This window comes from Sprattus sprattus, assembly GCF_963457725.1.
Source record: "Sprattus sprattus genome assembly, chromosome: 16".
Lineage (NCBI taxonomy): Eukaryota > Metazoa > Chordata > Actinopteri > Clupeiformes > Clupeidae > Sprattus > Sprattus sprattus.
In genome coordinates, this window is record NC_137914.1 from 5,391,265 (window position 1) to 5,404,353 (window position 13,089).

Sequence of the window (13,089 nt, forward strand, 5' to 3'; positions counted from 1 at the left end):
CTCTATAACTTGCTCTGTATTCCTCCCCTTCTCTTTAGAGGTATTCTTTCTTTTTTTTTCTCTTTTTCTTGCATTCATCATTCCTTCTGTCTTTTTTAATGTTCTTTTATTAAATGTTTTCTTCTCTGTCTGCCTGTCTGTCCTCTTCTGGTAGGTTCCTCTGTGTGACTCCACCATGGACCCCGTGCTCTGGGGGCTGCTGGTCCTGGGTGTGGTGGTGACGACGGCCCAAGCCTGCCCCAAGTACTGCGTGTGCCAGAACCTCTCCGAGTCCCTCGGCACTCTGTGCCCTGCCAAAGGCCTTTTGTTTGTGCCGGCCGACATCGACCGACGCACCGTGGAGTTGCGTCTGGGCGGCAACTACATCTTGCGCATCACCCAGCAGGACTTTGCCAACATGACGGACCTGGTGGACCTGACGCTTTCCCGGAACACCATCGGCTACATCCAGCCCTTCTCCTTCGGCGACCTGGAGACCCTGCGCTCCCTGCACATGGACAACAATCGACTGACGGAGCTGGGCCCCGACGACCTGAGAGGGCTGGTCAACCTCCAGCACCTCATCCTCAACAATAACCAGCTGGGGCGGATATCCGACAAGACCTTCGAAGACCTCGCTCCCTCTCTGGAGGATTTGGACCTGTCCTACAACAACCTGAAAGGGCTACCTTGGGACAACGTCCGACAAATGGTCAACCTGCACCAGCTTAGTTTGGATCACAACCTGATCGACTTCATCCCGGAGGGGACGTTCGTGGACCTGGAGCGCCTGGCCCGTCTGGACCTGACCTCCAACCGGCTCCAGAAGCTCCCGCCGGACCCGATCTTCGCCCGGGCGCAGGACCTGGCGCTGTCCACCACGCCGTTCGCCCCCCAGCTCTCGCTGAGCATCGGGGGCAACCCGCTCCACTGCAACTGCGAGCTGCTCTGGTTCCGGCGTCTGGAGCGCGACGACGACCTGGAGACCTGCGCCTCCCCTCCCGGCCTCAAGGGGCGCTATTTCTGGAACGTGCGCGAGGAGGAGTTCCAGTGCGAGCAGCCGCTCATCACGCAGCACACCCACCGGATGCTGGTGCTGGAGGGCCAGACGGCCAGCCTGCGCTGCGAGGCTGTCGGAGACCCCACGCCCACCATCCACTGGATCGCGCCGGACGAGCGCCTGCTGGGCAACTCGTCCCGCACGGTCGTCTACGGCAACGGCACCCTGGACATCATGATCACCACCTCCAAGGACTACGGCACGTTCACCTGCATCGCCGCCAACGTCGCCGGGGAGTCCACCGCCACTGTGGAGCTGTCAATCATCCAGCTGCCCCACATCAGTAACGGAACGGGGCCGGCCGTGCAGCCCAAGTCGAGGCTGTCCGATATCACCGGGACAACCAGGACCAGTAAGGGCGTGCCCAAGCCCCAGCCCGAGCGAGCGGTGTCCGCCTCGGACGTGACCTCAACGTCCGCCCTGGTCCGATGGTCTGTTAGCAAAGCGACTCCCAAGGTGAAGATGTATCAGCTCCAGTACAACTGCTCCGATGATGAAGTCCTCATCTACAGGTAAGGGAATTCTCTCTGCTTCATTTCGATTCATTTTGTCATCATTACTACACATGTGATTCTGTATGCATAGGTTTCTAATTTCATTCATAGAATTTACATTATGTTTAATTTGCTTGCGTAGCTGTACACAATTACAAGTTAAAAGAAAAAAAGAGGTTTGGAGTTAAACGCTAAGTTCTTCAATGACACAAACATTAGGATTAAACCCTCAAGATTAAACCCTAGACTGTTACAAACCTCGGAATTGTCAGGGGTGAGCTTGAAATAGGCCCTTATTTCAGCCAGCTGGGGTTCGTGCGGAAGGGAGGACATTATTCTTGAAATGTTCGGCGGCGGCAGTGGTGGTGGTGTCGGCGGCGGCAAAAAGCAACACTGACTTAAAAGCTGAATGATGATCTTTTACAACCCTCACCCCCCGCTCAGTATCAATAACAGCTAGTGGACGGCCGCGAGGTTGCCACAAGGCCCCAACGCAGTTTTCTTTAATAGTATACACACTGGCGACGGTCTACGGGGACGCATCCATCATCCAGCACGGTGCCTACTGAATTGTAAAAACGGGGAAAAAAACAACTCCTCCGTCGCACCGCTTCCGAGGTTTTCATCCGACGTCTCATTCACTGAGCTCCTTTCTGCCCATCTCAGCGCCTTTTCTGCTGGTAATGCCTGCACGGGGAATTCTACAGTCGCATGGGCCGGACGTTCCCGACGTTCCCGGCCTGTCAATCCGACAGCATTTCATGAGCCATAACTGTATTACGGCTCATCCAGACAGAACAGCACAGTAAATCTCAATATTAGTGTGTAACCAAGCAGAACGAAAATCCAATTATTCCGTGCCGTTTCAATCATTTATCCATTAACGTCCGGGGAAGATTCTGATCATTTCGATCTTTTAACCCCCCCTCCAAAAAAAGGAACACCACATGGAGCTGTTACCCCTGGTTATGCTGTTCCTACGCTCCTTTGGCAAATCAATGTCACTGTCAGTGGAGGGTATAGACCTAACAAATGCAACTGCTAGCACTTGCAAACACGGGATGCATACGTAAGAAGCACTTATTTGCACAGAGGCACAGTCCACTCCTCCGACTGCAGTCCAGTCCATCCAGCGGCCACCATGACTAGCATCAGAATGCGCCCCTTCTCTCTCTCATTCCCTCTCTCTCTCTCTCTCCCTCTCTCTCATTCCCTCTCTCTCTCATTCCCTCTCTCTCTCTCTCTTTCTCTCTCATTCCCTCTCTTTCTCTCATTCCTTCTCTCTCTCATTCCCCCTCTCTCTCTCACTCCTCCTTCCCTCTCTCTTTCTCTCATTCCCTCTCTCTCTCTCATTCCCTCTCTTTCTCTCTCACTCTCATTCCCTCTCTCTTTCTCTCTCATTCCCTCTCTCTCTCTCTCATTCCTTCTCTCTCTCATTCCCCCTCTCTCTCTCACTCCTCCTTCCCTCTCTCTCTCTCTCATTCCCTCTCTCTCTCTCATTCCCTCTCTCTCTCTCTCTCTCTCTCTCTCTCTCTCATTCCCTCTCTCTCTCTCTCACTCCTCCTTCCCTGTCTCTCTCTGTCCCTCTCTCTCATTCCCTCTCTCTCTCTCTCACTCCTCCTTCCCTGTCTCTCTCTGTCCCTCTCTCTCATTCCCTCCCTCTCTCTCTCACTCCTCCTTCAGCCCTCCTGCCATCTCTGGCACACATAATCAGCCACAGTCAGAGTCCTTCACAGAGCTCTTCCTGTCTCGTTCCTTCCTTGCTTCTCGGGAGTGGCACGATCACGAGACGATCGCAGCTAGAACAAGGCAGATTTTCTTATTTACTCCCCTATGGCTTTCGAACAACACAGAACCATAACCCACCTAGCCCACCACACCCCACCGCAGCTGAACACAAGACAGAACAACTCCCCACGCCACACACACACCCTCCATGACTTAAAACAAGACAGAACACACACCCACCCCTCCATGACTTAAAACAAGACAGAACACACACACACCCTCCATGACTTAAAACAAGACAGAACACACACCCACCCTACATGACTTAAAGCAAGACAGAAGCCCCCTTCCGTCCGTTGCCCCCCCCCCCGATAAGAAGACGTATAATGGAGAATAGGTTAACGTCGTTATCAGTATCCATCAGTGTTGCGTAACAGCTGCCAGCGCTTGGGAAAAGGTGCCTGGCGTTGGGAACGCTGTAATGGAGGTTATATGTCCCCCGCGAATCGGGAGTAATATTTCAGCTGAATTGCAATGAGGCCTTGGAGCCATACTTTAGCCTGTAATGGCGAGACTATGGCGTGCTCGGTGATTTAAGGCCTGCCGCTCCCCTGGGGTTGTAGTGTATTCCAGGACTGATAGCGCTCACTCCGGCTCTGGTCTTATTGGTCATTACCTCAAAATGGGGATGCTGTGGATCGTAGCAGCAGTCTGCCTCGCTTTTTCTTTCTCTCTCTCCTTCAGTGCAGTTCTTTCGCCCTCATTCAATCTCTCTCTTTTACTATCTCTCTTTAGCTCTCTGTAGTTTCCTGTCTTTCTCTTTCTCTCTCTCTCTCTCTCTCTCCCTCGACCATAAATACATTCTAATTCTAACTGGGATGAAAACACTCTTGTCAGATTGTTGTTAGAGCTTCTCCAGGGCTCAGACTTCAGGTTGATATCAAATTAGCCCATTCAGTCTACTTTTTGGGGTTGCGGATTTATCGGATCCCGGAAAAGTTGAATACTGTTTTTCTAAGTGTCAGAATCAACTCTTTCTTCTGATTTTTTTAGGCTTAGGGTTAAAGTATAAGGCAAAAAAAACTAGGTCTCGGTACCCCTACCAATGCCTGAAAGTACGTTACACTTCCTGAACCCACTGTGTATGACGTCATATGACGCGGATATGGCACTTTCCGAGATCCGAATAATCCGCAACCACTTTTTGGTCGTCTTCCCTTCATCTGTCCTTTCTTCTCCCCTTTCTCCTTCTTCATCCTCCACTACTGGACTAGCAGATATAGCTGTCCAAACTTCTAGTGTATTTAAAACGAGTAATGAAAATGGACATCACTTAAGCCTAATCAGGGGTAGGACATGTTTCCAGTTTTTTTAAAAACGTGTCAGGCATTACCCTCTATTTCAATTGCGGTTGAATGGAATTATCCAACTGTAAATGATTTAATGAACTCCGACTGACAGTCACACCCAGTTACGCGGGGTAAAATATTGCACAGGGTGGCATTCGGCGTCGGAAGTCAAGGCGGATTGGCGAAGAAAAAGAGGAGGGGGGGGGGGGGGAATACTTTAGAGGAAGACAAAACAAAGAGAACTTAAGAGGTTTTGTAGGGTTTTCACGTTTCTCTCGTGAGTTTCAAAGACAGCCTGCTCTTTATGAAGAGCTGCGAAGCCTCCGTTGCCAGTCTAATTAGATTAAGGAAACACTCCACAGATTAGTTTGTATGTGTTGATGAACGCTGCTATTAATTTTTTGACAGTTCACAAGCTAACTCCTAGCCCACCCCCCCACCCCCCTCCCCCTGCTTCCACCCCCGATCCCCCGACCCCTCACCCCTCCCCTTCCCTCACCCCTCCGCACCCTGCGCCTCCCTCTGTCTGTATCCACACGCTCTGTGGAGGCTCTGCACTCAGGAAGTCCATTTCAGCTCCATGCCAGACACTCCTGAAACACATAAAGGTGCCATGGCTTCACACTTCGCCTCAGCCAGAGAGAGCCAGACACACATATGCAGACACAAGCACACACACACACACACACACACACACACACACACACACACACACATGTCCGCGCACACACACACACACACACACACACAATCTCTCACACACACACACGCACACACACAAGCACACACACACACACACACACACATGTCCGCGCACACACATGTACAGACACAAGCACACACACACACAATCTCACACACACACAATCTCTCACACACACACACACACACGCACACACACACACACAATCTCTCACACACACACACACACACACACAATCTCACAAATGAGAGTGGAGATTGGCCCCTCCGCGGCGAGCATTTCATGCCTGTCTAGTTGCTCTGCCTTTTTAATGCACTCATCTATTATGGTTATGGAGAGGCTAGAGTCTAGAGGTTTTAGAATGCACTAAAGGGCACAGGCACTCAGGCTCACACACACACACACACACACACACACACACACACACACACACACACACACACACACACACTCACACTGCACATGCTCACACTGCACATGCTCACACATCACACACTCAAAAAGCACACACACTTACATAGCACACACTTACACAGCACATATGTAGCATATATATATATATATATATATATATATATATATATATATATATATATATATATACACACACACACCCCAGACATACCCTCGTCAAACACACACACACACACACACACACACACACACACACACACACACACACATACACACATACATACATACCCTTGTCATGTACACACACACACAAACACACATATATATATATATATATATATATATATATATATATATATATACACACACACACACCACACATACCCTGGTCATGTACACACAAACACAGCTGTCATGGCTGATGTCATCTCTCAGCTATAACAGTTGAACAGCAGCAGAGACATACAGCACTCAGTGCTCACACACGCCCCGTCTCCAGTGGGAGAGCTGGAGCTGAGGTCCATTAGCCTGCCTACCTAAGCGTAATCACATCTCTGCCTTCTCACATGACGGCGCCTACTCACTGAAGCCCACCGGATCATTACCCTTTAGTCTTATCCACAGTACGTATGCGCATCTGGGGGAAACAAACCTGGGCGCAGCCGAAGAGCTTTGCGTTTTCCGAAAAACAACAAACCGGCATTCTTGAGAGCTGAATAGAAATGTGTCGGATAACGAATGCAACAGCAAATAAAGAAACAGAGAGATAAAGAGAGAGATAGAGAGGGAGAGAGAGAGAGAGAGAAACAGAGGCACGGATGATGAGTTCATCCAGGTGGAAAGCAGAATAGGCCTGGGGTGATGGTTCGATCATTTATGGGGCTTGTGCCGTGTCTTGTTTTTGTAAATGAGAAATGAGAAAAATTCAAGGGCTGGTGTGGAGTAGGGACGGGAGTGTGTGTGTGTGTGTGTGTGTGTTTGATTGTGTGTCTGTATGTATGTGTGCATATATATATGTGTGTGTGTTGTGTAAATGTGTGTGTGAGGGAGAGAGATAGTGTGTGTGTGTATCGGAGAATGTGTGTGTGTGTGTGTGTGTGTGTGTGTGTGTGTGTGTGTGTGTGTGTGTGTGTGTGTGTGTGTGTGTGTGTGTGAGTGCTTGTGTGAGTGCTTGTGTGTGTGTGTGTGTGTGTGTGTGTGTGTGTGTGTGTGTGAGTGCGAGTGCTTGTGTGAGTGCTTGTGTGAGTGTGTGTGTGTATGTGTGTGTGTGTGTGTGTGTGTGTGTGTGTGTGTGTGTGTGTGTGTGTGTATCTGAGACTGTGTGTGTGTGTGTGTGTGTGTGTGTGTGTGTGTCTGAGACTGTGTGTGTGTGTGTGTGTGTGTGTGTGTGTGTGTGTGTGTGTGTGTGTTGGCAGGATGGAATGGTAGCAATCTTGCTCAGCAGCGTCGTACTGTAGGACCCACTCCTTGATTAATGTTATGGCCTCATGCCGTCCCAGCAGCGGAAGCAAAGCGCCTCTCAAATTGGCTCTCTCCGCCTGAAGGCTTGAAAAAAAGGCTGTTTTTTTCACCTCTCTCTCTCTCTCTCTCTCCCTCTCTCTCTCTCTCTCTCTGTCCCTCTCTCTCTCTCTCTCTCTCTCTCCCTCTCTCTCTCTGTCTCTCTCTTGTGCGCGCATTCTCCCGCCTCGCCTTCCTCGTGCCACGCGATAAGCAGAGGCAGACGTTTTCCGCTGGCCTTCCACTTTGTCCCGATGCGTTTGAATTAAAGTGCATTAGCCTGTCGACGCGGTCGGCTCGAAATCAATCAGGACTGGGTGTGAGCAAGCGAGCGAGCGAGGGAGCAGGCGGCAGGCGAGAATCGAGTTGATATGAACGGTCATCGAGCGATGAGGGCCCCCCCCCCCCGCCCCCCCTTCTCTCAGACCCGTAAGAAGCCAATTATGAGCCGGTAATAGATTGCATCGCCTAGAGGACCAAAATAGGAAAATTCTTAAATGATTCTCATGTCCAACTGCCCTCACTGTAATAGTTAGGAATATGGAGCATACTTGCTGAAAATTTGTCCGAAAAGAGGGAGGGAGGGAGGGAGAGATAAACAGTAATTTTAGGCCTGTGAACAGTATATCATTGGTTACATGTATTGCACTAGGGTGCATGGGACTCTTAAATGGCCGGAAGATGAAGTGTCTTCTTATGACCCATGAGTTTGACCCCAGGGTAATACCCATCACCCCTTGGGTCATGTCCGTCGAGGGTCTGGACAACTGATGCGTCGGTCCACAGAATCTTCTAGAGTTTGTTTCCACCACTTGCCAGTGTCCAGGAGACAGAGACATTTGGGGCGTTAATCCACATTTGAGCCGTTTGCTGTTTTCTCCCAGCTCATTCTTCTTTGTTTATTGGTGCGTTATTGCTCCTTCATGACTGAGGTATCAAATGGACCGTCTGTTCACTTCTCCAGGACAGATGGCTTAAAGAGATAAACCCAATTAGGACAGGCTGTCAGCTCAAGCAGCGGAGAAAGGCGAGCCGCTGAGGGAAGAAGAGCTTTAATGAATGAATGCTGCTTTAAAGAAAAGCATTGAGGAAAAAACATCGCTGTGGGAATGATGATTGTAAACTAAACTTAAGTACCAAGTCAAGATGGTGATGAATGCTTATGTGCTTGTTATGAAAAAGGACATTCAGGCATTTGTTCGTCTCGTGTCTTTTGGTGCAGTGATGATTGTGTTCATTTCCAAGGCACACTTGCACAGCATTCCGTTTCAGGCTCCATTTTCTATAGCGACGGTTATTGTTCTGTTTTTGTTGTGGGGAGAAGGTTCCGGAATGGAATAGCGCTATTAGGGGTAGACAATAGCAAACATGTCTCAGCCGCCTGGATTTCACAGGCCCTTTAGTGAGCTACAGGACAGCAGTGAATGACTCACTCAAAAAATTACTCCAAATGACTGTAACGTTTCCTTTTCTGTTTTTTTCTATTTTGTGATTGTCGGGTGTGTGTGTGTTTGTGTGTGTGTGTGTGTGTGTGTGTCTCGTTTGCTCTTTCTCTCGTAGAATGATACCCGCCGCCAGCAAGGCCTTCCACGTGACCAACCTGGTGTCGGGCACCAAGTACGACCTGTGCGTGCTGGCGGCGTGGGACGACACCGCCACCACCCTGACGGCCACCAACGTGGTGGGCTGCGTGCAGTTCTTCACCCGCGACGACTACCCACAGTGCCAGTCGCTGCACAGCCACCTCCTGGGCGGCACCATGATCCTGGTGGTGGGCGGCGTGATCGTGGCCACGCTCCTCGTCTTCATCGTCATCCTCATGGTGCGCTACAAGGTGGGCGACAGCGACCCGCCGGCCAGCAAGCTGACCAACGTGAGCGACACCTACTCGCAGACCAACGGAGGCCGGCTGGGCCCGAACGGCATGCCCATGCCACCGCTGCGACCCACCTCGTCCGGGGCGGAACCCGGCGGGTCCTGCATGGCGTCCGGCAAACCCAAGCCCAAGGTGACGATGCACGACGAGGTGGTGGAGTTCAAGTGCGGCTCGCTCCAGAGCAGCCTCTCCTCCTCGTCCTCGTCCTCCTCGTCGGGGGGCTCGCTGGCAGGAGGCCGGGGCGGAGGAGGAGGAGGAGGCGGCTCCCACAGCCCCAACTCCGCGCTGGCCAACATCTGGAGGTCGGCCAACCCCAAGCCCCGCGCCAACCTGGACCAGCTCCTGGGCGCCTTCAACTCCCTGGACCTGCGGAGCCAGGCTGGGGGGGCCTCGGGGGGCGCCTCCGGGGGGAGCCGGCTGGGCCGAGGGGAAGGGCTGTCGACGCCCTCGTCGTTCGCGGGTGCGGCGGCTCCCCTGACCGACAAAGAGCCTCTTCTAGGGAGGACTCTGGACTCGCGGCTGAGCCGGCTGCTCATGCTGCCGCTGGACTCGCGGCCCAAGCGGAGCCAGTCCTTCGACATGGGCGACTTTGCGTCGGCCACCGGCCAGCAGCTGTGCAGCTACCCGCGCCGCATCAGCAACATCTGGACTAAGCGGAGCCTCTCCATCAACGGCATGCTCCTGCAGTGCGATGAGGAGCAGGACACGGGAGGCAGCAAGGGCACCATAGACGCCTCCTCTGGGTCCGACTGGGTCATGGAGAGTACTGTGTAGGAGAGAGAGAGGGAGAGACAGAGAGAGAGAGAGAGAGAGAAGGGGTGGATGAGAGAGGGAGGGAGAATGAAAGACATTCTTGAGATTATATATAAGAAAATATATAAATGGATTAACTAAAGATATATGGATTAAGGGAAAGCCATGCTTCGATTGGACCCACAGAACATTGGGATTAAGAGGGACAAGGTGTGTGTCGTGTGTGTGTCTTTCTCTCACACACACCTGGTTCTGCATGAAGCTCATCAGTGTTCAGTATTGGTTACGTTTCGTTTCTTCAGTGTTGTGACAAAAACAAGCAAACAAGCAAACAAACAAACAAAAAAATGTACATTCATGATACGCCTTTACAGTTTGGGGACTGAACATTTCAAGGAGCTGATTCCCATGGGTGCCAGATGTGTTTCTAATGTATAGGTGAATAATCTGCTTATGAGTTTATACGAGTGCTTACTCAGTGTGTGTGTGTGTGTGTGTGTGTGTGTGTGTGTGTGTGTGTGTGTGTGTGTTAACATGATGTGTGTATGTGTGTGTGTGTGTGTGGGTGTGTGTGTGTGTACATGAGGTGTGTGTGTGTTTGTGTGTGTGTGTGTGTGTGTGTGTGTGTGTGTGTGTGTGTGTGTGTGTGTGTGTGTGTGTGTGTGTGTGTGTGTGTGTGTGTGTGTGTGTGTGTGGGTGTGTGTGTGTGTGTGTGTGTGTTTCTGTGTATAAGACAATATGTGCGAATGTTTGTGTGTTTCTACATGCATGGGAAAAGACTCAACCTGAATATGGGACAAAAAGTTTGCCCCATAGTAGGAGTAGTTTGCCATGCCAATAACGTCAAAGAACTCTGATCAGGAGACAAATAATTATATTTAAAAAAAAAAAAATTCAAATACATGTAATGAATTTAAAAGTTTTATATTTTTTATGTTGTCGGTCAAAACACGCATAATCTAAGACTGCTCCCAACCTGCTGAAGAACTGGAGACCTTTGGATCTTTGAGACAGGACAAGACGAGATCTTTGAGATGAGAGCTTTTTCCACCCGTCTCAATTCATCTTACTCTGTAATGGTCTGAAAGGGTCTTATTTCTACACGCACCACCATCATCTCTCCCCTAACCCAAACTGACAGAATGTGAAATTTGTTTAATTGATTTGGGGAAGATGTATTCAGATCTGAGATTCCAACCACAAAAAAAAAAAAAAAATATATATATATATCTAAATGAGCAGCTCAGGCATTGTAAATCATTCTGTAATGGGGTTTAACATCACATCTGAAGGCTTTGTGTTGTTGTTGTGTATTCCCGATGTACAAACGAAAAAAAAAAAAAAAAAGGGATTTAATCAGATGAAATTAATTTAAATCATCATGGTGGGCTTTTTGAGTGGACTTTGGCTGTCACAGTGGGTTAATTGCAATGAAATTCAGCCAGAGGATCAGCAAATTATCTCCCGGCGGAGTCCTCTTTTGTCCCTCTCGATGTGGAAGAAAAGAGGAGAGTCATAACGGGCTCCGGTTTCCCACTCTAGCCGCTAAAAGAATGAATGGCTGAACCAGACGGAAGCTCTGCTCCCCTGGTCGGGTGTTCTATGGCACAGGAAAGGAAACAGAGTCTGCATTGCCCCCACATTGCCCCTTGGGTGTCTGGCCTTAATTTTGGTCTTTTGTGTTCTTTTTTTTTTGTTTTTGTACATTGACGTTTGTACTTCAGAAAGCGAACAGAATGTATTTTTCATTTGAGTCCACCCCACTGATTGCTAAAAAAAAATTGTGCTTTTAGTCAAAGGTTCTGTTCTCCAAAAAAAAAAGTTGTTTTTTAAATGGAGTGGACTTGAAGTAATGACAGCATATGTCCATGTGCATATCGCACTACACTGCTTTTGAACTGACAGGTTAAGGCATGACAGTTTCTAAGTCTAAGATGATGTCCCGGTGTCGTAAGAGAATCCAACCCAGTCGTCTCTGGGTTCAGAGGTTACAGAGAGCAGATACAAGAGTTCTACTCATACAGCATCACATCGCTCACAGCAACAAAATATTTTGTTTTATTGTCAGGACTCCATCCAAACCTCATGAGCCACTACAGTAGCACATTGGTGCTTATTTATGGAAGCCTCAAAAGATACACAAACGTATGTTAGTAAATATCGACCTGCTCTGCAAATGAAGGATTTTTTTTTACTTTGATGTGTTAAGCTTCCTTGTGGGTCCCTGGTGGAATTCGGTTGACCTTTGACACTTACTACAATTGTCATCATTATATGGAAATCTCTCTGTTTTTGCCAGCCAGGCCAAGCTGGAAGTGTACTGTACACTAATTCTGTATATTGGCATTCTTTGTTTCTGGACTGTGAGTCAGGCTGTTGGGGGACAGTGAAGCGGCATTGTACAGTTCTGTTTTTTTATTTCTTTTTGTTCTTTTTTTTTGTTTTATTTTTTATTTCTTCTGGTTCTGCAATGATTAAAAAAAAAGTGCGGGGAGCAGCAAAGTTTACTTTGGTGTTAAAGCGTGTCTATAAACGTAACCTCGCACATGGAGTTGTACAGTAGAAATGTTTCTGTGGTTCAAATCTTTTTGTTTTTGTTTTTGCTACAAGAAAAAGAAAGATAAATATGAAGTTGTCTGAAACTAACTGAAGTTTGCCTGAATGCTTCTTTCATATTGTAACTCACCATTGGAACTGTATACACATCAAAGATCAAAAACATAGGGCGTGGACAGGGTTAGTCTTTTGGCCAGAGAGATGCCAACGAATACAGTTAGTTAAAAAGATAAATAAGGATTATTGTTGTACTTCAACACGATTAGTAGTATGAATGGATGTAGTTCCTGTGGTAGTAGTAATAATATGGAATTGGAATAGTCACTGGCAAGGTCTTCCTCAAGTTATCTACTACTGATATCTGTTTCTAAATCTTCTACCCCACAGACTGGCTGTGAGTATTAGAGAGGGAGTTCTAAGCTGGGGTTTCAGAGTGCTAACCAGCTGAACCTGTGTTCACCTGAGGACGCCTTTTAATCCCATTAATTACAAACATGTTGTTCATGCCCAACGTCAGGCCTTTGAAAGGTGCCACTTGCATGATCATTGAGTTATCCAAAAAGACGAAGTACACCACGACATAGGTTTTTTTTTCAATTGGTGACACTAAAAAATAATAATATAAAATAATAATAATAGAGCCTTTGAATCAACCCACCTCTGCAAAGCGCCGCTAGCCG

At 48.7% G+C, this 13,089-nt stretch overlaps 1 protein-coding gene across 1 annotated transcript; it reads left to right on the plus strand.

The window, feature by feature from the left end:
* Window positions 1-160: 160 nt before the first annotated feature.
* lrfn2b (leucine rich repeat and fibronectin type III domain containing 2b) lies at window positions 161-9,874 on the plus strand (the record flags this gene model as incomplete). The annotated part of the gene is made up of 2 exons (XM_080853246.1): window positions 161-1,551; window positions 8,785-9,874. The coding sequence occupies exons 1-2, from the start codon at window positions 176-178 to the stop codon at window positions 9,872-9,874; spliced, it is 2,466 nt and encodes an 821-aa protein (XP_080709372.1). The 5' UTR covers window positions 161-175.
* Window positions 9,875-13,089: the final 3,215 nt, after the last annotated feature.